Consider the following 23,835-nt stretch of genomic DNA (forward strand, 5'->3'; position numbering starts at 1 on the left):
ACCGGTTATCACCGATCCATCCAGAAGAGGGTCCGAAGTCTTCATCCTATCCAGCAAGAAGAGGTCCAGAAGAGGGTCCGAAGTCTTCATCCTATCCGTCAAGAAGAGGGCATCCGGACTGGTAGACATCTTCATCCAGGCGGCATCTTCTATCTTCTTCCATCCGGCACGGAGCGGGACCATCTTGAAGCAGCCGACGCGGATCCATCCTCTTCTAACGACATCCTAAGTCCGAATGAAGGTTCCTTTAAATGACGTCATCCAAGATGGCGTCCCTCGAATTCCGATTGGCTGATAGGATTCTATCAGCCAATTGGAATTAAGGTAGGAAAAATCTGATTGGCTGATTGAGGCTGATTGGATCAGCCAATCAGATTGAGCTTGCATTCTATTGGCTGATCGGAACAGCCAATAGAATGCGAGCTCAATCTGATTGGCTGATTGGATCAGCCAATCGGATTGAACTTGAATCTGATTGGCTGATTCAATCAGCCAATCAGATTTTTCCTACCTTAATTCCGATTGGCTGATAGAATCCTATCAGCCAATCGGAATTCAAGGGACGCCATCTTGGATGACGTCATTTAAAGGAACCTTCATTCGGACTTAGGACGTCGTTAGAAGAGGATGGATCCGCGTCGGCTGCTTCAAGATGGTCCCGCTCCGCGCCGGAGGGAAGAAGATAGAAGATGCCGCCTGGATAAAGATGTTTACCTGTCCGGATGCCCTCTTCTTGCCGGATAGGATGAAGACTTCGGACCCTCTTCTGGACCTCTTCTTGCCGGATAGGATGAAGACTTCGGACCCTCTTCTGGACGGATCGGTGATACCCGGCGTGGTGAAGACAAGGTAGGAAGATCTTCAGGGGTTAGTGTAAGGTTTTTTAAGGGGGGTTTGGGTTAGATTAGGGGTATTGTGGGTGGTGGGTTGTAATGTTGGGGGGGTATTGTATGTTTTTTTACAGGCAAAAGAGCAGAATTCTTTGGGGCATGCCCCGCAAAAGGCCCTTTTAAGGGCTGGTAAGGTAAAAGAGCTGTAAAATTTTTATTTTAGAATAGGGTAGGGCATTTTTTTATTTTGGGGGGCTTTGTTATTTTTTTAGGGGGCTTAGAGTAGGTGTAATTAGTTTAACATTCTTGTAATCTTTTTTTATTTTTTGTAATTTAGTGTTTGTTTTTTTTGTAATTTAGTGTTTGTTTGTTTCTTGTAATTTAGTTTAGTTGATTTAATTGTAGATAATTGTAGATAGTTTATTTAATTAATTTATTGATAGTGTAGTGTTAGGTTTAATTGTAACAGGTTAGGATTTATTTTACAGGTAATTTTGTAATTATTTTAACTAGGTAGCTATTAAATAGTAAATAACTATTTAATAAGATTTATTTTATTTTGTTAGATTTAAATTATATTTAACTTAGGGAGGTGTTAGTGTTAGGGTTAAACTTAGCTTTAGGGGTTAATACATTTATTAGAGTAGCGGTGAGGTCCGGTCAGCAGATTAGGGGTTAATAATTGTAGGTAGGTAGCGGCGACGTTGGGGGGGGCAGATTAGGGGGTAATAAATATTATGTAGGGGTCGGCGATGTTAGGGGCAGCAGACTAGGGGTACATAGGGATAATGTAGGTTGCGGCGGTGTGCGGTCGGCAGATTAGGGGTTAAAAAATTTTAATAGAGTGGCGGCGATGTGGGGGGGCCTCGGTTTAGGGGTACATAGGTAGTTTATGGGTGTTAGTGTACTTTAGAGCACAGTAGTTAAGAGCTTTATGAACCGGCGTTAGCCCAGAAAGCTCTTAACTCCTGGCTTTTTTCTGCGGCTGGAGTCTTGTCGTTAGATTTCTAACGCTCACTTCAGCCAAGACTCTAAATACCGGCGTTAGAAAGATCCCATTGAAAAGATAGGATACGCAATTGACGTAAGGGGATCTGCGGTATGGAAAAGTCGCGGCTGGAAAGTGAGCGTTAGACCCTTTCCTGACTGACTCTAAATACCAGCGGGCGGTAAAAACCAGCGTTAGGACCCCCTAACGCTGGTTTTGACGGATAACGCAGAACTCTAAATCTAGGCGTAAAGGTGCAGAGGTGACTGAAGTTTACAAAAATATATATAACCTAAATCTGTCTTAAAATAACAGGGTGGGCCGTGAACTCGTCATATTGTAGAAGAAATTAATTTATCAGGTAAGCATAAATTTACTTTTCTTCTACAAGATATGACCAGTCCACGGATATCATCCTTACTTGTGGGATACAAAACCAAAGCTACAGGACATGAATGAAAGGGAGGGAACAAGACAGGAACCTAAACGGAAGGCACCACTGCTTGAAGAACCTTTCTCCCAAAACCAGCCTCAGAAGAAGCAAAAGTATCAAATTTGGAAAATTTGGAAATAGTGTGAAGAGACGACCAAGTCGCAGCTTTGCAAATCTGTTCAACAGAAGCATCATTTTTAAATGCCCATGAGGAAGCCACAGCCCTAGTAGAATGAGCCGTAATTCTTTCAGGAGGCTGCTGTCCAGCAGTCTCATACGCCAGGCGGATGATACTCTTCAGCCAAAAAGAAAGAGGTAGCCGTAGCTTTCTGACCCCTATGCTTTCCAGAATAAACAATGAAGATGATTGACGGAAATCCTTAGTTGCCTGCAAGTAAAACTTCAGGGCACGGACCACTTCTAAGTTATGCAACAGACGCTCCTTCTTAGAATAAGGATTAGGACATAAGAAATGAACAACAATTTCTTGATTAATATTCTTATTTGAAACAACCTTAGGGAGGAACCCAGGTTTGGTACGTAAAACCACCTTATCAGAATGGAAGATAAGATAAGGCGAGTCACATTGTAACGCTGAAAGCTCTGAAACTCTATGAGCAGAAGAAATTGCAACCAAAAAATAAAACTTTCCAAGATAACAACTTAATATCTATTGAATGCATGGGTTCAAACGGAACCCCTTGAAGAACACTAAGAACTAAATTCAAACTCCAAGGTGGAGCAATTGGTCTAAATACAGGCTTAATTTTGGTTAGAGCCTGACAAAAAGACTAAACGTCTGGAACCTCAGCCAAACGTTTGTGAAGCAAAATTGACAAGGCAGAAATCTGTCCCTTTAAGGAACTTGCTGATAAGCCTTTCTCCAGTCCTTCTTGGAGAAAAGGCAGAATCCTCGGAATCCTAACCTTATTCCATGAGTAACCTTTGGATTCACACCAAAAAAGATATTTACGCCATATCTTATGATAGATCTTTCTAGTGACAGGCTTACGTGCCTGAATCAACGTATATATGACCGCATCAGAGAAACCCCGCTTAGATAAAATCAAGCGTTCAATCTCCAAGCAGTCAGCTGCAGAGAAATTATATTTGGATGATGGAAAGGACCTTGAATGAGAAGGTCTTGTCTCACTGGGAGCTTCCACGGAGGCAGAGAGGACATGTCCACTAGATCTGCATACCAAGTCCTGCGTGGCCACGCAGGCGCGATTAGAATTACCGAAGATAACAAGAGTGGGTCTCCGCCCATTGAATTATCTTGGATACTTCTGACATCGCTAAGGAACTCCTCGTTCCTCCCTGATTATTGATGTAAGCCACAGTCGTGATGTTTTCCGACTGGAACCTGATGAATTTGGCCGAAGCCAACTGAGGCCACGCCTGAAGCGCATTGAATATTGCTCTTAATTCCAGAATGTTGATTGGAAGTAGAGCCTCCAACTGAGTCCATACACCCTGAGCTCTCAGGGAATTCCAGACTGCACCCCAGCCTAGAAGACTGGCGTCCGTTGTCACTATCACCCATGAGTGGTCTGCGGAAACACGTCCCCTGGAACAGATGATCCGGCGACAACCACCAAAGAAGAGAGTTTCTGGTCTCTTGATCCAGATTTATCAGAGGAGACAAATTTGTAGTCCCCATTCCACTGACCGAGCATGCACAGTTGCAGTGGCCTGAGATGAAACCGAGCAAATGGAATGATGTCCATTGCTGCCACCATCAATCCAATTACCTCCATACACTGGGCCACTGATGGCCGAGGATTGGACTGAAGGGTTCGACAAGTATTTAGAATTTTTGACTTTCTGACCACCGTCAGAAAAATCTTCAATGCTACAGAATCTATCAATGTTCCCAGGAAGGGAACCCTTATCTGAGGGATTAGTAAACTCTTTTCTAGATTCACTTTCCAACCGTGAGTTCTCAGAAAGTATAACACTGTGTCTGTATGAGACTTTGTTAGATGATAAGTCGACGCCTGAATCAAGATATCATCCAGATAAGGCGCCACTGCTATACCCCGTGGCCTGAGAACCGCCAGAAGGGACCCGAGAACCTTTGTGAAGATCCTGGGTGCTGTGGCCAACCCGAAGGGAAGGGCCACGAACTGAAAATGTTTGTCCAGAAAGGCAAACCTTAGGTATTGATGATGATCCTTGTGAATAGGAATATGAAGGTATGCATCCTTCAAGTCCACGAGTCGTATACTGACCCTCCTGGATCATTGGTAAAATTGTTCGGATAGTTTCCATCTTGAACGATGGAACTCTGAGAAACTTGTTTAGACTCGAGATCTAAAATGGGTCTGAAAGTTCCCTCTTTTCTGGGAACCACGAAGAGATTTGACTAAAATCCCTGCCCCTGTTCCAGTATTGGAACGGGACGAATTACTCACATAGTAGAGAGGTATTTTATACAATGTAAGAACGCCTCTCTTTTTATCTGGTCTACAGACAATCTTGAAAGAAGAAATCTCCCCCTTGGGAGAAATCCCTTGAATTCCAGTTGATACCCGTGGGTCACAATTTCCAGTGCCCAGGGGTCCTGAACATCTCTTGCCCAAGCCTGAGCAAAGAGAGACAGTCTGCCCCCTACTAGATCCGGTCCCAGATCAGGGGCCGCCCCTTCATGCTGTCTTAGTAGCAGCAGCTGGCTTTTTGGGTTGTTTACCCTTGTTCCAGGCCTGGTTGGGTCTCCAGACGGACTTGGCCTGAGCAAAATTCCCTTCCTGCTTTGTTGAGGAAGAGGAAGCAGAGGGTACTCCTTTAAAGTTCCAAAAGGAACAAAAATTATTTTGTTTACCCCTATAAACTTTAACAATGAAAATGGCCCCTGAGCTGTGGCGCCTACCTGCCATCAGGGTACTTAAAACTGACTCGACAACGATCCGGTGACTGTAAAATAACTTTAGGCCCCACCGGAGCTAATGCCTGCTGCCTTCTTAGAGAGAGAAAACTGCATGTCTGAGCGCACGAAATAGGCCCCGCCCATCAAGGACATCGCATGGGAAGCGGTTTGAAAAGGAAAAGCCATGTGGTCCCCTGTATATACAATACACTAATAAATAACTGCAGCCCCACTGACCTAAATATAAAATATATACATGTCAAAAAGCTGCCTCTCCCAGTGTCAAGCCCAGTATAGATATGCAAACCGTAGTAGCAATATGTATAAACACAGGAATTTCAGTAACACCCTCAGTCAAACAGGTCTACTGCTTACCCCTTCCCTTGCAGGGAAAATATGTCAGCCAGTTCTGATATATATAGCAAGTCTCCTCAGAAATAAAAGACTGAACATACCTCAATGCTGCTTGTAGCATGACACCATTCTCCACACTGAAGATTTCTCTTGCACTACCTTCAGAAGTTCTGTGGGAACCAAAATGGAACTTAGTTATGTCTGCTAAGATCATCAACCTCAGGGCAGAACATTTTCTTCATTCCATTTCTCCCTGAGGAAAATAGTACACACATTTAAAAATAAAAAAACTTCTTGATTGAAGAATCTAAAACTAACACCTCACTTTACCTCTTCCTATTACTAACACAGGCAAAGAGAATGACTGGGGGTGGAGAGGAGGGAGGAGCTATATATACAGCTCTGCTGTGGTGCTCTTTGCCACTTCCTGTTAGCAGGAGGATAAATCCCACAAGTAAGGATGAAATCCGTGGACTCGAATTGTGGATGAAATACACTTTTGCCGTTAAGTAGATGAAAACATGTAAAAACATACATATATATTGTACCAAACCATCAGATATATGTAGAAATATTTATTTATTTATAAATAAATAGAACATATTCTTTTATGTGAAAAACATTGGAATGTGAAATATTCATATTTTCATGTTGGGTTAGCACAAATGAGAATATGCAATCGTGTTTGCGTGAGAATGGGCAATTTTTCTCTCTCGATTGACTTCTATGGGGAATACGTGAATATTCTAACTTCGTATTCTTGCTTTAGTCGAGTTACCATGAGAGCAAAAACAGTTGACTTTCAACTCATAATACAAGTGCATCCCGACAAGCACAAAAATCTTATTAATAGCACAATTAACGCTCAAGCGCAAGGGTTAATTTGATCTTCACTAGTAATCTGGCCTTTACTTTTCAAATTTATTAATTTCCTGATTTCTAAATAATTCTGAGTAAGGGCCAGATTACAAGTGGAGCGGTATTTAACACTCCAGCTTGCATGCTAACTCCACTAGAAGAAAGCTTTTTGCACTCGTTGGGTAGCGCTCATATTGCAAGTTGAAAGAGAAAGCTTTTGCTCGCTTGCTCAAAAAAACGAAGTTAGAATATTGAAACCGCGTTAACATATTCCCCTATAGAAGTCAATAAAGCAAAAAAAAGTGTAAAAAAAAAAAAAAAACTAAAGCACAACTCAAACTAGGGCTGCAACAACTAATCGGTAAGTTTCATCATAAAAATAGTTGTCAACAAATCTCATTATCAATTAGGTGGTCTGTGATTAGTTGGTCAGTTGCACAGCACCAGCTGCTTTAATCTGATGATCTACTGCAACTAAGATTGTGAGAAAAAAAATTGAATTTATTTTTTTTAAAATCTTTTTTTCTATCCGATTAATCGGACAATAATCATCCTATTAATCGGATAGAAAAAAATAGTAATAAATAAAAATGTTTGCACAATACCATGTGCAGGAGTTCATCGGATTGAAGCTGGTGCTGTGCAATTAACCACCTAATTGATAATGAGATTCTTTGACAACTATTTTTATGATCAATCTTACCGATTAGTTGTTGCAGCCCTAACTCAAACCCAATCGCATATTCCCAAGTGTGTTAACCAGACATGAGAATATGAATATTTCACATTCCAATGTTCCTTACATAGAAAAATATGTATAAATATGTATTTATTCATAAATACATATTTCTACATATATATGATTTTTTTTTCCCTTTGGTATATGTTCTAGAAATACATATTCTGCTACGTGCATAAGATTGACGTGAAATATTTATAGTAAATACACATTAAATATGAATACTGCATAAATGTCTTTTACTTGACTGCAAAGGACTCCAATGCACTTTATATATAAATACATATATGCATTTAAATCCATATACATACACACACACACATATATATTATATATATATATATATATATATACACATATATATATATATATATATATATATATATAATGTGTGTGTATGTGTCTGTAAATGCATATATGTACACACACATATATATATCTTTAGACGTGTATATGTATGTATCTCAGTGTTAAAGCCCTTTGCCTGTCTTTTTTTTCTAACACCTGAGACCTCATACCTTTGAGCCCTTGTGACTTTTTTGCGCAATATTTTAATTTTTAATCATTTTTATTAGACAGTGTTATTATGAGTGTAACTGTACTTTTAAACATGTTTTTGTGACACATTTTTTGTTTTGCGAAACAGTTAACCACAGCTATGAGGATGCGATATCCTGATGCGTGTTAACTTAAAATGCGCTCAAGCGATGGAGTTTACTTTAATTTGTAATACGAGCGATAAACCCGACATGCACAAACAGCCATGATAAACCCCTTTTCGCTCACAGGTAACTGTTTGTGCTCCACTTGTAAACTGGCCCTAAATGTTTTATCACACAGATTATAATACCCCCCACACAATGAGAGACAGTCTCTTCACACATAAGATACAACATGATCCTGCACTCTGTGTGTTTACCACTTTGCATATCTATGTTAATCATGTCCAGGATTCACAAACCTCTTCACACATCTCTGTGAAACCCTTCCCAAGGCTCTGACCTTACAGCTACACCACAGCAAATTGCTCATGCTTTACATTTGTCATTTTTAAATGCATTTACCTTACTGCCTTACCCTGTATACAAATATTACTTAGCTTCATTTGTAAATCAGAATGTCTGACCAAGAGACCTCAGTGTCCTGAAAGCTTGCAACTGTATACACTATTAGTTATTAAAGGTATCACCTGTACATTGCTTTTGTTATTTTCTAACAAAAGGATTTTTATTTCCTATGGGGCTGAAAAGTTCTCATAATCACAATCAATTTTCAAGTGACTTTTTAACACCCTTTTGAGGCAAGATATGACTTTTCAAATTCAATACTGCTAGACACTTGATAGTGTCCTTGTAAAGGCTTTGTGGACATTTTTGCAACTATTTTATGGCTATTTGGAAACAATCTGTTATCTTGCACATGCGCAAGGTACCCTGATATTGCCACATGATATTATAGAGGTCTATTAACATACACAGGGGTCGATTTATCATGCTATGGCGGACAGGAGCGTACATATGCACACCTGTCTGCCGCAGCTCGCCTCTGCTGGGCTGAATTCCACTGCCAGAATTCAGCATTGCACAAGAACGCAATTTTGCGCTCTTGTGCAACGCCTACCCCTGCCCGTGCACAGCCAATCATGCTGTCAACCGCTGCTTCATAAATACGGACTGCAGTCGTAGGGGTGCAAAGCCTTTGATAAATCAACCCCTATGGTATTGATTAATTAAAGGTTGATTCATCCCTATTGTAAACGCTGTATATAGTGAACAGGGCACACATTTACATATGTATAGGTACATATTGTAGGGTGTAGACAATTAGGAAGTCCTCACACAACATATACACAGTATGCAAACATACATACTATATTCTACTAGTGGAAATGTTGAGCCCTGATATATGTACTATACTAAGTAACTGTCAACATTCACTCACTATTGAAATCTGGGCGTGTAGGTGCAGCAGTCAAATGCTGCTGTAAAGATAGAGCATCAGCTTGAAGGTAGAGCACAGTTACGTTGGTGTGGAGGCGCCGAGAGGCAGAGGCATTGTCAACAGGAGTGTGGCTTATGTGTAGGGCTGAAACAACTAATCAACTTAATCGATAATAATTGATAATGAATTATCGATTAGTTGGTCAGTCGATTAGTTGGGCTGCTTGCAGCGTGCAGCATGCATGTGTGTAGGGTGAGGAAGAGAGGAAGACGCACCGTGGAACAGTTCACTTCCCTCACGCTGCGCTGTTGGAAGGTAGGTTTCCCCCCGGTTATTTAACTTAGTTGTTTACTTGCTTAATACACATGCAGGCTGCAGCGTGTCGGTCCTGTAAGAGTGCTGACGTTTGTTGGGAAGGGCTGTGTAGAAGAGGCATCAGTGACTTATCCTGCACACTCAAGCCGTATCGGATCACGCGCAGCCCGCAGGGCGGCTCAGGATGCTTATAATCTCTTTATATGACTTTAATAATTGTTTTAATGGTCTTAACCTATTAATGCTCATATAATATAATATTGGTGCTGCTGTATTAACACTAGTTGCAATCATCACATAGTTTTAAAATGCAAAATGTAATGTCACCGCAAGGATTTGGTGTATTAATGTTGGAAGTGAGTGCACATGGATAACTTGCGTATACTAGTGAGGTCACACATACAGGAAACGTTTTCACAACTCCTGTTATAACTTTTCTGTGACAGATTTTGCAAATTAAACTATAAAGCAAAAAATACTCCTGGACAAATTTCTACTGTGGATCTCCTATTGGACTATATACTAACAGATTCACAAAGCAATAACATGCAGGCTGCAGCGTGTCAGATCGGTCCTGTAAGAGTGCGTCCGTTTGTTGGGAAGGGCTGGTTGGGAAGGGCTGTGTAGATGGGGCATCAGTGACTTATCCTGCACAATCAAGCCGTCTCAGATCACGCGCAGCCCGCAGGGCGGCTCAGGATGCTTATAGTGCTTGCTAGCACATGGCAGCGAGACTTGGGAGTGCTGTCAAGGTAAAGAGCTGTGTAAGGGAACGGCACACGCTGTGTTAAAAGCTTAGGCTTAAACATAGGAAAAGTTTGCAAACGTATGTGCTAATTTAGGGACCGGCATCTGCATTTACCATGTTTATTTATCTCTCAAAAATATAACATGGTGCCTGCAGATGCCGCTCACTAAGTTAGCACACAAGTTCACAACATTTTTCCTATGTTTAGGCCTAAGCTTTTAACACAGTGTGTGCCTATCCCTCTCACACAGCTCTTTATCTTAGGGAGCTAAAAAGAGGCAGTGCTGCCGTGTGTTGGGAAGGGCTTTGTGGGCAGGGGCATCAGGGACAGTTACCATTCATTTATTCCAGCGCTTAGGAAGCCTTCTTAGGGCGTACTGGAAGTTACCTTTTTTGTTTAAAATAAAATAAATATATATTGGACTTGGCTGAATGGTTTGCAGATCCTGCAATAAATTTTAAAAAAGTAATATCCCCTCCCTGCCAGTCCCTGGTAGTCTAGTGGGGGAGCATTTGCCTGGTACACTACAGACCAACCATACTAATTGCTACTCCAATTTCCAGCTCTCACAGAGACACATACACAGAAATCATGTCCATTCCATTTTCTGTTAGTTTTTGGTTCTCTGGAACCGGCAGTAGAGAGAGGTTGAACTTGAAACCAGTCCACATCTGCTCTAATAATATTTTTATTTATTTTTTGTGTTTTTTTAATATTTTTTTTTAACCTATTAATCGAAAAAATAATCGACCAACTAATCGATTATGAAAATAATCGTTAGTTGCAGCCCTACTTATGTGAAAAAAGTATGGCCCTGATCTAGCTGATTTGAGAATACAAAATGAGGGGTTAGGAGGCCATATATCAATAAAGAAGGCTGATTAATCATTAGTACCAATTTAGTAGCATTCTGATCCCGCCTAACAAAGTCAGTCCAGCCCCGAAATACCAGGCAAATCTCCTCTGAACAAGGGAAATGGTAACCCCAGACGAGTCTGCATATGGTTTGCCCGATAACCCTTATAAAGACTTTCCCCAGGGCCATAATACAAATACAAACCGAAAAGAGACGTTCAGATTTTTTTAAAAACTGAATGCTACAAAATGTAGTACAGGCATACCTCGTTATATTGCTCTTTGCTTTATTGCGCTTCGCAAGATATGGCTCTTTTTTTTTTTTTCCAACATATATACACAAATAAAAATAAATAAATACATATATACATAAATCACCAGCAAAAAGATTATAGGGGGAAGATTTATCAAACCCCGGGTCAATATGATTTGCTATAGTGAATCATGTCCGTCCTGCATTGCTAAATGTCGTCAGCATACTCTGTTGGCATTTTACATTGCACAAGCATTTCTGGTGAGTTATGGAGAAAGATAAGTGTAATAGGTACCAGGATCCGAGAAGAGTGAGGGGAATTAGCAGTAGCCATGCTTAGAGGTACCCCACTTTTATCCTCTAAGCATTGGCTTTTACCGGCAGTATATCACAATTCTTAAGGTGGTGTGAATTAGAACCACAATAGAAGCACAGTTTTAACCTCCTTCTTTGTCTTTTCAGATTCAAAGGACTTTAGGGAAGAGAGATCCATGGGTTCCTCCTCAAAGGTAACTGGAGGTGCAGGAGGGGTAGAGGACAGTCTAGTGGGTGAACTGGTAGTAGGACGAGAGGGCAGGACTCTGCGAGTTCTCTCTCTCTTAGCTTGTCGCTCCTGAAAGCGAGAATCCAGACTGATGCAAAGCTCTATAAATCCATCCAGGGTAGATGGAGCATCACGATAAGTGAGCTCATCTTTGATGCGTTCATGTAGACCCCTCCGAAAGGCCGCCCCGGAGAGCACTGCAATCCCAACTTTTCTCATGTTCCAAGGTGAGAATCTCAATGGAATATTGTGCCACATATCTATTACTTTGGCGGAGATCCAAGAGAGAGTATTCTGCAGCAGAAGTGCGATCAGAGGTCCCAAACATGGAAGACATGCAAAAATGAAGGTATCAGCATCGCTCAAGCATTGAGCATTTTGTTCCAATAGGGGAGAGACCAAGGCTAGGGCCTTATCCTTTAATAAGGAAATAATAAATGTGACCATTGACTGATGGGACTGGAAGGTATGAGGGTTATTGCGGAAATGCAGTCTGCACTGGTTGAGAAATCCCCTATAGTCGGTAGTGCCATCATTATTATTATATTTTATTTATGAAGCGCCATCATATTCCGCAGCGCTGTCCATGGATACAGTTCATTTAAATAAAACAATGATATAAAACTTGTAAGAGACAGGACAAAATTAACAAACTCATACAGGAGGAATTGCGGGCCCTATTCCTGTGGGAACTTACAATCTAGAAGGGTGTAGGAGGTTGAGAAACAGGGAGGTGAGGACTGCAAGATTGAGAAAGATGTTAATGCAGAGTTAGAGGAGGGAAATGTTGTTAGGTAAAATGAATATTATTGAGTTGGGTGGTAGGCTTCTCTGAACAGAAAAGTCTTCAGAGAGCATTTAAAGGAAGAAAGATTAGGGCAAAGCCTGACAGCACGAGGGAGAGTATTCCAGAGGGTAGGTGCTGCACAACAGAAGTCTCTCATGAGAAGAGATGATAGTCGCCAATGCAAGGAGCAGGTCATTGTTGGATCTTAGTGGGCAGGCTGGAGTATACTTGTTCACTAGAGAGGATAGGTAGAGGGGAGCGGTGTTGGTGAGCACTTTGTATGCAAGGGTGAGAATTTTAAATTTAATTCTGCTGTGAATGGGGAGCCAATGAAGGGACTCGCAGAGAGGTGCAGCAGATACAGAGCAACGGGAAAGGTGGATCAGCCATACTTGTCAGGCAATGGTATCTGGGGTATGCTGCCAGAAGCAGGGGAGGAGGTTGCGGTACTATCAGCAGGTGCAGGCTGTGTGGCAACAGGAGCAGTGTTTTTCTTAAACAAGTGAGGAGAGCATAGCGGTAATAGTCTCTAATTTTGAATCCAGGCTTTGCAGGTGTGTGGCATGGGTTACCAGCATTTGTCCCTGAAGAGAGATTGCTCTTGCTACCTTATTTGGGTCCATGGCCCAAGTATAATGTAATGCTCGTGGGATATTTCCCTATCAGACCAAACTTGCCCAGTAGTTTTCTTATTCCGGCGTCAAGTGGAAGGATAAGTAAATTAGGTAAACAATACTCACAATATAAGGGCAATCCTTCACAGCACTACAGGGGATAACTGGAGAGTGGTCAGGCAAGCAGAGTTTGGCAACAATGAGGTAATCCACAGTAACAGCAGTTCAGGGGTTAAACAGCAGAGTGGTCAAAGACAGGCAGAATTCAGCAATAAGGCAATCCAGTAGTTCAGGGGTTAAACAGCAGAGTGGTCAAAGACAGGCAGAATTCAGCAATAAGGCAATCCAGTAGTTCAGGGGTTAAACAGCAGAGTGGTCAAAGATGGGCAGAATTCAGCAACAATAGGGCAATCCAGCAGTTCAGGGGTTAAAGGGACAGTATACACTCATTTTCATATAACTGCATGTAATAGACACTACTATAAAGAATAAGATGCACAGATACTGATATAAAAATCCAGTATAAAATGGTTTAAAAACGTACTTAGAAGCTTTCTGTTTAACTCTGTTGAAAAGGCAGTTGGAAAGCCCACTGCAAGTGGGAAATAAGACACTCCCCCCCTCCCCCTTCTTTTGCATATGAAAAGACCCTTTACACAAACAGGAGCAAGCTGGAGTAGGTATCTGACGGTATTCAAATAAAACTTTGGGGCTTGGTTAGGAGTCTGAAAATCAGAGCAATGTTATTTAAAAATAAGCAAAACTATACATTTTTTAAAAAAAAATAAACTTTATGGGCTTTATAAATAGATCATCTACAAAACATTTATGCAAAGAAAAAATGAGTGGTCAAAGACAAGCAGAGTTCAGCAGCAGTAATGCAATCCCAAAGAGTCAACAGTTCAGCAGAAAAGAGAGCACCCCGGAAGACAAAGTACAACCTATACTTGGGATAGGTATAGGAAGTGAGATGAGACTTACATAGGCGCAGGTTCGCGCCAACAGACCGATGAGTGCCATCAGAGGAAGGAGACGGTGTGTGCGGCGATGACATAATCTCCACAACAACTGCAAACCATGGCAACGGCCATGGGAGGAGAACGCCGACTCGCCGCTGAGACAGAGCAGCGTGACAATTATAGTGTAAATATATGCACTGGCAAACTAGAAAATGTGTGCGACTCACTTTATTGCTATATTCGCTTTACTGCAGTGGTCTGGAACCAAGTCCACGATATCTCAGAGGTACGCCTTTATTCTTATTAGACACAAACCCCCCCCCCCCATAAATGTCAAATATAAACTTTAATGATTCCGATAGAGCATGCAGTTTTAAGCAACTTTCTAATTTACTCCTATCATCAATTTTTCTTCATTCTCTTGGTATCTTTATTTGAAAAAGAAAGAATATAAGCTTAGAAGACACGCCATTTTAGTTTCAACACCCTGGATAGTGCTTGCTTATTGGTGGCTACATTTAGCCACCATTAAACAAGCATAACCCAGGTTCTGAACCAAAAATGGTCCGGCTCCTAAGCTTTACATTCCTGCTTTTTAAATAAAGATACCAAGAGAACGAAGAAAAATTGATAATAGGAGTAAATTAGAAAGTTGCTATCTGAATCATGAAAGAAAAATGTGGGTTTAGTATCCCTTTAAGTTCCAATAGAACTTCCTGGTTTCCAGGCTTGGTGGCAATGCCAATACTCTGTTACTTCATCTGCAAGTGCAAAGAGCTCCCCTGGAATGATAAGTCATAATGGGACTTGTAGGTCATGAAAGCAGGAAGAAGAAGAAAAAAACACGGTTTGGACTGAATATCATGTTAATCAGTTATTGTATCTGGTGTGGTACTTCAGAATGGAGTTGTGAAGTCACATAACACCAAAGGCAATTCTAAATAGGTTTTAAAATTTTGAAATACTATACTAAGGGTGTCCCTATGTTGCACTATTCCACATTAATTGATCTACAGAGGCAGTTTGTTTGAGCAGCACTGGAGAGAGGTTTGATATCCAGAAATCTGGAAAACGGGTGAAATTGTATTTATTCTTGTAGAGTGTTTTGGGGGCCTTTACTATGTTTGTTATTTAGCTTTTTTTAATTTCTTTATTTTATTAATTCTTCATGGTTTACATAACAAAAACAAAGAAACAAGTAAATTTAAACATAAATGAGCAATATGGTACAATGTTCATTAATTAATCACAAAAATGTAATAAACACGTCTTCTCTGCTTAACGTGTCCTTTCTGTATACACCAGGTATTCAACTCTCTTTCATGCTAATTTCTAACCACGAAGTGACTTTACAGATAACCTTTACAAATGTTTTTGCGGTCTTTTGCTTTAGAAATCCTTTAATTTTGTCATTACGGTTTTTATTTTTTTAAGAGGGTGTTTATTTCAACTGACTTGCTTTACTTGCTATTATGTGCAGACATCTGATTGTGTTTCTGCAGCAGACATCTCAGGGTGATGAGGAGCTGAAGAATGAAATTATTCCACAAAAGAATGGGGTAACAGTAGGTCATCCTGAGGATTGTCCAGCAGTTTTTCAACCTCAGCACGGACGACTGCTGAAGGCCCGGTGAGAAGTTTATATATTTACTGTATATACAGTCTAAGTGGCACAAAATGAATTCTAGGCAGGGTCTTTTAATTTTACAACAATTTAAATATGTTTTGTCATAAGTATGAGTATTCAGTTCTTTAGCTGAAGTTGTGCTGTACTTGTGTAATTTATGTCTTACTAATAATGTGCAGATTAGGTGAGTTATATCAATATAAACAGAGCATGTAAATAATCCAGTAGTCACAAACAGGGCCAGATTACTAGTGAAGCGCTAACAGTTACACACAAGTGAAGAGGTTTTTTCCGCAGGTGTTTGCGTGCGTCAGGTTTTTTACTCGTATTACAAGTTGAAAGTAAAATGCGATTGTGACATTTAATGAATTGCATACTTATCGCAATTAGGGACATTAATTACAGGAAAAGTCATTAATGAATCTGTGGGAAAAAGAGGTGAAGTGAGCTACTGTATATTTCAATCATTACTGCACCTTAACAGTAGTGATGTCGCGAACCTAAAATTTTTGGTTCGCGAACCGCGGACTCGAACTTCCGGTATTGTTCGCGAATGTGCGAACCGCGCGAACCGCCATTGAATTCAATAGGCAGGCGAACTTTAAAACCTACAAGGACTCTTTCTGGCCACAATAGTGATGGAAAAGTTGTTTCAAGGGTCCTAACACCTGGACTGTTGCATGCTGGAGGGGGATCCCTGGCAAAACTCCCATGGAAAATTACATAGTTGATGCAGAGTCTGCTTTTAAGCCATAATGGGTCTAAATCAACTAACATTCCCAAAGTGGCTGTCTCAAAACATCCCGGACAGAAGATAGATTGATAGTGATAGATAGGATAGATAGATATACATAGATTGATAGTTAGATAGAATCGATAGAAGAGAAATAGATATATTTGTTAGATATATAATTACCCAAATAAATTCTAATAATCAAACATGCGTTCTTGGACCCAACTAGCTTGTGTCAATTAGTACTTTTCTTAGCACTTTAATCCCTGTTCCCCCCCCCCCCCCACTATCGTGGGAGTTCTATATGGCCTGCCAGATTGCCCTGAAAAATTATAATAATAAGACATGTGGTCTGCTACCTATTTTAACGAGGTTGTGTTTTAAGTACTACCATTCTTAGCACTTTAATCTCTGTAACTCCCCCTATTTGGTGAGGTCTATACGGCCTGGATGATTACCCATACAAAATATAATAATAAGACATCTGCTCTTGGTCTGCGACCCATGGTAACTATGTTGTGTTAATTAGTAATGTCCTTCGCATTTTAATAGCTGTTACTCATACTCACCCTATCGGTGGAGGTCTATATGGCCTGCATGATTACCCTTACAAAATATAACAACCAAACATATGTTCTGGGACCCATGGTAAGTAGGTTGTGTTATGTAGTACTGTTCTTTGCATTTTCATACCTGTTACAACACCAAATGGTGGCAGGTCTATCTGTCCTTCATGATTAGCTGCACCCAAACCCAAAAAAAAGCCGAGTGTTCTTAGACTAACACCCATGGCTAACTCTGTTGTTTCAATTAGTACTATTCTTAGCACTTTCATCCCTGTTACGGGCGGTCTACATGGCCATCATGATTAGCCGAACAAAATACTACAATCCAACCTTTGCTCAGTCTTCATAGGCCCTTCATTGTCTGTATTTTGATAGTACAGTTCTTATTATTTTTATAGCTGATACAACACCGAATGTTGTCAGCTCTATATGGCCTGCATGATTAGCTGCACCCAATACAAAAATAAATCCAAGCGGTCTTGGATTAACACCCATGGCTAACTCTGTTGTTTCAAGTAGTACTATTCTTAGCACTTTCATCTCATCATCCCTGTTACTTCCAGGACTCTCGGTGGTGGTGGTCTACATGGCCATCATGATTAGCCTAACCAAATACTACAATCCAACCTTGGCCCAGTCTTCCTAAGGCCCTTCATTGGCTGTATTTTGGTAGTACTGTTCTTATTAGTTTAATAGCTGATACGACACCGAATGTTGTCAGCTCTATATGGCCTGCATGAATAGCCGCACCCAAAGCCAAAAAAAAGCCAAGCGGTTTTGCACTAACACCCATGGCTAACTCTGTTGTTTCAAGTTCTACTATTCTTAGCTCTTTCATCTCATTATCCCTGTTACTTCCAGGACTCTCGGTGGTGGTGGTCTACATGGCCATCATGATTAGCCTAACCAAATACTACAATCCAACCTTGGCTCAGTCTTCCTAAGGCCCTTCATTGGCTGTATTTTGGTAGTACTGTTCTTATTAGTTTAATAGCTGATACGACACTGAATGTTGTCAGCTCTATATGGCCTGCATGAATAGCCGCACCCAAAGCCAAAAAAAAGCCAAGCGGTTTTGCACTAACACCCATGGCTAACTCTGTTGTTTCAAGTTCTACTATTCTTAGCTCTTTCATCTCATCATCCCTGTTACTTCCAGGACTCTCGGTGGTGGTGGTCTACATGGCCATCATGATTAGCCTAACCAAATACTACAATCCAACCTTGGCCCAGTCTTCCTAAGGCCCTTCATTGGCTGTATTTTGGTAGTACTGTTCTTATTAGTTTAATAGCTGATACGACACCGAATGTTGTCAGCTCTATATGGCCTGCATGAATAGCCGCACCCAAAGCCAAAAAAAAGCCAAGCGGTTTTGCACTAACACCCATGGCTAACTCTGTTGTTTCAAGTTCTACTATTCTTAGCTCTTTCATCTCATCATCCCTGTTACTTCCAGGACTCTCGGTGGTGGTGGTCTACATGGCCATCATGATTAGCCTAACCAAATACTACAATCCAACCTTGGCTCAGTCTTCCTAAGGCCCTTCATTGGCTGTATTTTGGTAGTACTGTCATCCTTTTGAATAAAAGATTACAGTAAAGGCATTGATTTTAGAAACCCACAGATCATTATTTGCAACCGTGAATTTAGAAAAAAAAATTGATTACACAGCCGTGACACTTATTTATGCTCAGGCCTTTTTAATACGAGGGTCCCGGAGCCTCAACCGAAACAGCATGAAAGAGGAGATATGTCATCCTTTTGATTAAAAGATTACAGGAAAGGCATTGATTTTAGAAAGCCACAGATCATTATTTGCAACCGTGAATTTAGAAAAAAAAATCGATTACACATCCGTCACACTTATTTATGCTCAGGCCTTTTTAATACGAGGGTCCTGGAGCCTCAACCGAAACAACAGCATGAAAGAGGAGATATGTCATCCTTTTGAATAAAAGATTACTGGAAAGGCATTGATTTTAGAAACCCACAGATCATTATTTGCAACCGTGAATGTAGAAAAAAAAATTGATTACACAGCCGTGACACTTATTTATGCTCAGGCCTTTTTAATACGAGGGTCCCGGAGCCTCAACCGAAACAACAGCATGAAAGAGGAGATATGTCATCCTTTTGAATAAAAGATTACAGGAAAGGCATTGATTTTAGAAAGCCACAGATCATTATTTGCAACCGTGAAATTTGAAAAAAAAAATTGATTACACAGCCGTGACACTTATTTATGCTCAGGCCTTTTTAATACGAGGGTCCCGGAGCCTCAACCGAAACAACAGCATGAAAGAGGAGATATGTCATCCTTTTGAATAAAAGATTACAGGAAAGGCATTGATTTTAGAAATCCACAGATCATTATTTGCAACCGTGAAATTAGAAAAAAAAATTGATTACACACCCGTGACACTTATTTATGCTCAGGCCTTTTTAATACGATGGTCACGGAGCCTCAACCGAAACAACAGCATGAAAGAGGAGATATGTCATACTTTTGAATAAAAGATTACAGGAAAGGCATTGATTTTAGAAACCCACAGATCATTTATATGACCCGTGTAATAGAAAAAAACATTCATTAGACACCGGTTACACTTATTTATCTTCAGGCCTTGTTAATACGAGGGTCCCGGAGCCGCAACTGAAACAACAGCATGAAAGAGGACATATGTCAATCTTTTTGAATTATAGATTACAGGAAAGGCATTGATTTTAGAAACACTGAGATAATTACTTGCAACCGGGAAATAAAAAAAAAAAATTGAACAGACACCCAGTACACTTTATTATCCATAGGCCTTTTCAGCAGAGGCTCCAGGACCCTCAACAAAAACAAGAGCAGGGAGCTGGGCATAGGAGTACAATGGAGTCGTGGCTGATAGCCTTGGAAGGGCAGCTATTAAAAACAGTAGGCTATGTATGTCGGATACACACACGCCTGATAGAAAATACTATTAGATTACACTAGAAAAATGATTGAAATTATTTTTTGGGGGGGGGGAATTAAAAAAAGGTTAAACACATATGAGTCGTGGCTCATAGACTAGGGAGGGCAGCAAGTAAACACAGTAGGCTCTCTATGTCAGCAAAACACACAGGCCGGATAGAAACTTAGATTTGATTACACTAGCAAACAAATTTAAACTTTTTTTTTTTTTTATATTAAAATTAAGGTGAAAGAAAAATAGATATGAGTGCTGGGTGGCTGCCTGGCACAGACCAATTAACCAAAAGACTGAAAAAAAAAGAGGTATATTAATGCTGAGTGAGCCTGACAGACACAGGCATGATAGTAAATGTAATTAGATTACACTAGAAAAATATTTTTTTGTGTTTTTTTTTTTAAATTAAAAATAATGTTATAAACGGATATTAACACTGCTGGCTGCTGGCTGGCACAGAGCAATGAACCAGAGTATATGCTGTGTGACACTGGCCTGATAGAAAATGAAAAAAAATTACACTAGAAAAATAATTATATTTTTGGGTTAGTTAAATTTAAACTAATGTTGTTAGGGAGATATCAGTGGTGGCAGTAGTCACAGCATATGCTGTGAGCCTTAAACACACAGCTGAAAGCCAGGCAAATGCTAATAAAAAACAAACAAACAAAAAAAAAACGGCACGAAATATAGCCCTAAAAAGGGCTTTTTGGGGTGCTGTGCTTGCAGCAGAGATGAGTGGAGTCCTTCTGGACTGTAAATACACTAGCCTAGCTATGTTTTTACTATTAATGTCAGGAGCAAAAACACAACACGTCCTCTCATTAAAAAAGCAAGGTCGTTATGAGTCTAAAATGGCGGATTCCGAGTAGCTGGGAGTGTCTCTGAGGGAGTGTCTGATGTTGATTGGCTCTAATGTGTCAGGCGGCTGTGACATAAAGGGTCAAAGTTTCCACAATGATGACACATAGGGGCGGATCGAACATCGCCATGTGTTCGCCCACAATCGCGAACAAGCTATGTTCGCTGTGAACCGTTCGCGGGCGAACAGTTCGGGACATCACTACTTAACAGTGATGCCAAAGACGCATGCACTGTCTTGTTATTTTTTCCCCCAGCAACAACGTATTTGCGTGGCACAGTTTGTTCACATGTGGTCTTTTTATTTCCATAGAAATAGCCACAAGGTTTTACTAATATTTGCTGTAAGCTTCATCTATATAAACCTCTAGAATGGGGCTGCACGATTAATCGCATGATGCAATTAATCGCGATTTTAAATTGCCGTGATTTCAAATCACGGGAGCATGTGATTTTTTTCTGCTAAAAAAAAATACTCAGATGTGGCTGTACTGCATTGATTTGCATGTCATTTCTTGCAAACCAGCTCCATCTAGTGGTTGCTTTTAGCACATATTTGTAAAATGGCTGTTTTACTTTCTACAAATGTGTTCTGTTTGTGATCTCAGTAAGCAGCCGATCAATCTATGTCTAAAAGCAGAGCCCATGCAGGAAAGTGAAGAGGAGGGAAAGCCACTTACTTATATTTCCCCCTAGGGATGCCTCCAGTCTGAAACTTAGGGTATGTAATCATTATGGAACCTCCCACACAATATCCTGCTCTCTGAGACACGGCTCAAATACATAGCAAATGCAATTAACCCCACGGTTGCCAAAAAGGCTAAAACTGCAGTCCCCTCTGCAAGCTAGCTGCTGGGTTAACTGCATCTACAATTTATTTGATATCAGCAAGGCACAGCATTTCTGAAAGGAGCATCCCCCAACCCCCACTGCTATATGCCTGTATTGGATTTCTGGACAGTAGCAGGGCTCATTATCAGTCAAGATAAAATGTTTAAAAAAAGAAGAAAATTATATATATATATATATATATATATATATATATATATATATATATGTGTGTGTGTGTGTGTAACTGTATGTGATTATATATATATATATATATATATATATATATATGTATGTGTGTGTATATATATATATATATATATATATATATATATGTACTGTATGTGTATATTAAATATATATATATATATATATATATATGTTAAGCTTTATCTGATTTTGCTTTTTTTAGTTACATTTTTTTAAGTGTACACATACAATAAATAAAAGGAGTACATTATAGCTTTTCTTTAAATACCAAGAAGTACCTACAGCTAATTTTATTTAAACTAGTTTTGTTTGTATTTAAATGCTCTCAGTGTGTATTGAACAATGAGAAATATGTACTTTAAGATTCTGTACAGTTTAATGCATATTTTATTGAAAAATGTAAGTTTAACAGTTATTTTTAAAAAATCGTGAATAAAATCGCAATATTTCATGGCCAAAATGTTTTCTCATATTGCCCGGCCCCACTCTAGAACATGTTTTTTCTTAATACCTTGAAGTCTCTGTAAACGTTAATTAAAAGGGACAGTAAAAACAAAATTAAACAATCATGATTCAGGTAGAACATGCAATTTAAAACAACTTTCCAATTTACTTTTATAATCAAATTTTGCTTTGTTCTCTTGTCATCCTTTGTTGAAGTATAAACCTAGGTAGGCTCATAGGAGCTAAGGAGTGTGCATGTGTTTTATTTGTTTTATTTGCAACAATGTATAACACTGCAATAAACAATGTTTCAAACACTCCTGCCAGATGGCTATATACATGTGCATGCTCCTGAGCTCACATAGAAATAGTCTTTAAATGAATAGTCTAGTCAAAATTAAACTTTAATGATTCAGACAGAGCATGCAATTTTAATCAACTTTCTAATTTACTCCTATTATCAATTTGTCTTCATTCTCTTGGTATCTTTATTAGAAAAAGCAAGAAAGTAAGTATAGGAGCCGGACCATTTTTGGTTCATCACCTGGGTAGCACTTTCTAATTGGTGTCTAAATGTAGCCACCAATCAGCATGCACTATCCAGGTGCTGAACCAAAAATGGGCTGGCTCCTAAGCTTTACATTCAAATAAAGATACCAAGAGAACGAAGACAAATTGGTAATAAAGCATGCAAATTTAAGCAACTTTCTAATTTACTCCTATCTGAACCATGAACGTTTAATTTTGACTAGACTATTCCTTTAACAAAGAAAACCAAGAGAACTAATCAAAATTTATAATTGAAGTAAATTGGAATGTTGTTTTAAATGTCATATTCTATCCAGTCAATTTAAATTTCATTTTAACTGTACTGTCCCTTTAAATCCGTAACGTGACAAAGGAAAAATCTATTTTGTTTGTGTTATTTGCTTTGCTTCCTTCATGCCAGTACAGTGATTCTCCAGGCAGTTAAACAATAGCACATATGCAGGTTTACTGTATTCCAGTTTAAAATTAGATAAATTAGTACCACACACTTTATCAGAAAAAAATAAATTAATTAGATTTAAAAATTCCCTCAATCCCCTTGAAGAAATGAGTCACACACTGGAAATATGTTGCACAACTTGAGTACTGATCCTTATACAAAAATCTGCTCATTCAGCGCCTGCAGGACAACTTGTAAAGTGTTATCTGTGCTTGTGCGCTCACACACAGGCCACACCAGTCTCTTTTCTGTCATGTCAATGATGTCCTACAGAAATGTATGTTGAAATGTCAGAATAGAAATAGCTGGTGGGTGGTCTATTTTTGCAGTTTATGAAACACTAAGTTTCATTGTGTTTAACAGAGAGAGTCTAATGATTATACATTTGCCAGCATGTAGAAAAAACAGACAAAATATTTGGGGGCTTTTTTGAGCATTATATTGAAATATATGTGTGTGTTCATTTCACACCCAGATCCCAGCATAGCGAGACAAACAGCTCTCAAGCCGTTCATTTATCTTCATGATATTCTT

General features: G+C 39.7%; 2 protein-coding genes across 5 annotated transcripts in view; one reads left to right on the forward strand and one right to left on the reverse strand.

Annotated features, from left to right (window-relative positions):
- Nucleotides 1-23,835, reverse strand: part of PIGC (phosphatidylinositol glycan anchor biosynthesis class C) — a 212,078-nt gene that overhangs the window by 130,282 nt on the left and 57,961 nt on the right. The window lies entirely within an intron of this gene.
- The window catches only part of LOC128640725 (uncharacterized), a 131,577-nt gene that overhangs the window by 91,538 nt on the left and 16,204 nt on the right, over nt 1-23,835 (forward strand). Inside the window, exon 5 of the mRNA XM_053693154.1 lies at nt 15,569-15,718. Within this exon, the coding sequence (XP_053549129.1) occupies nt 15,569-15,718 (150 nt within the window). The remainder of the gene's footprint in view (nt 1-15,568; nt 15,719-23,835) is intronic.

The sequence above is a fragment of the Bombina bombina genome, chromosome 10, assembly GCF_027579735.1.
Source record: "Bombina bombina isolate aBomBom1 chromosome 10, aBomBom1.pri, whole genome shotgun sequence".
NCBI classification, from domain to species: domain Eukaryota; kingdom Metazoa; phylum Chordata; class Amphibia; order Anura; family Bombinatoridae; genus Bombina; species Bombina bombina.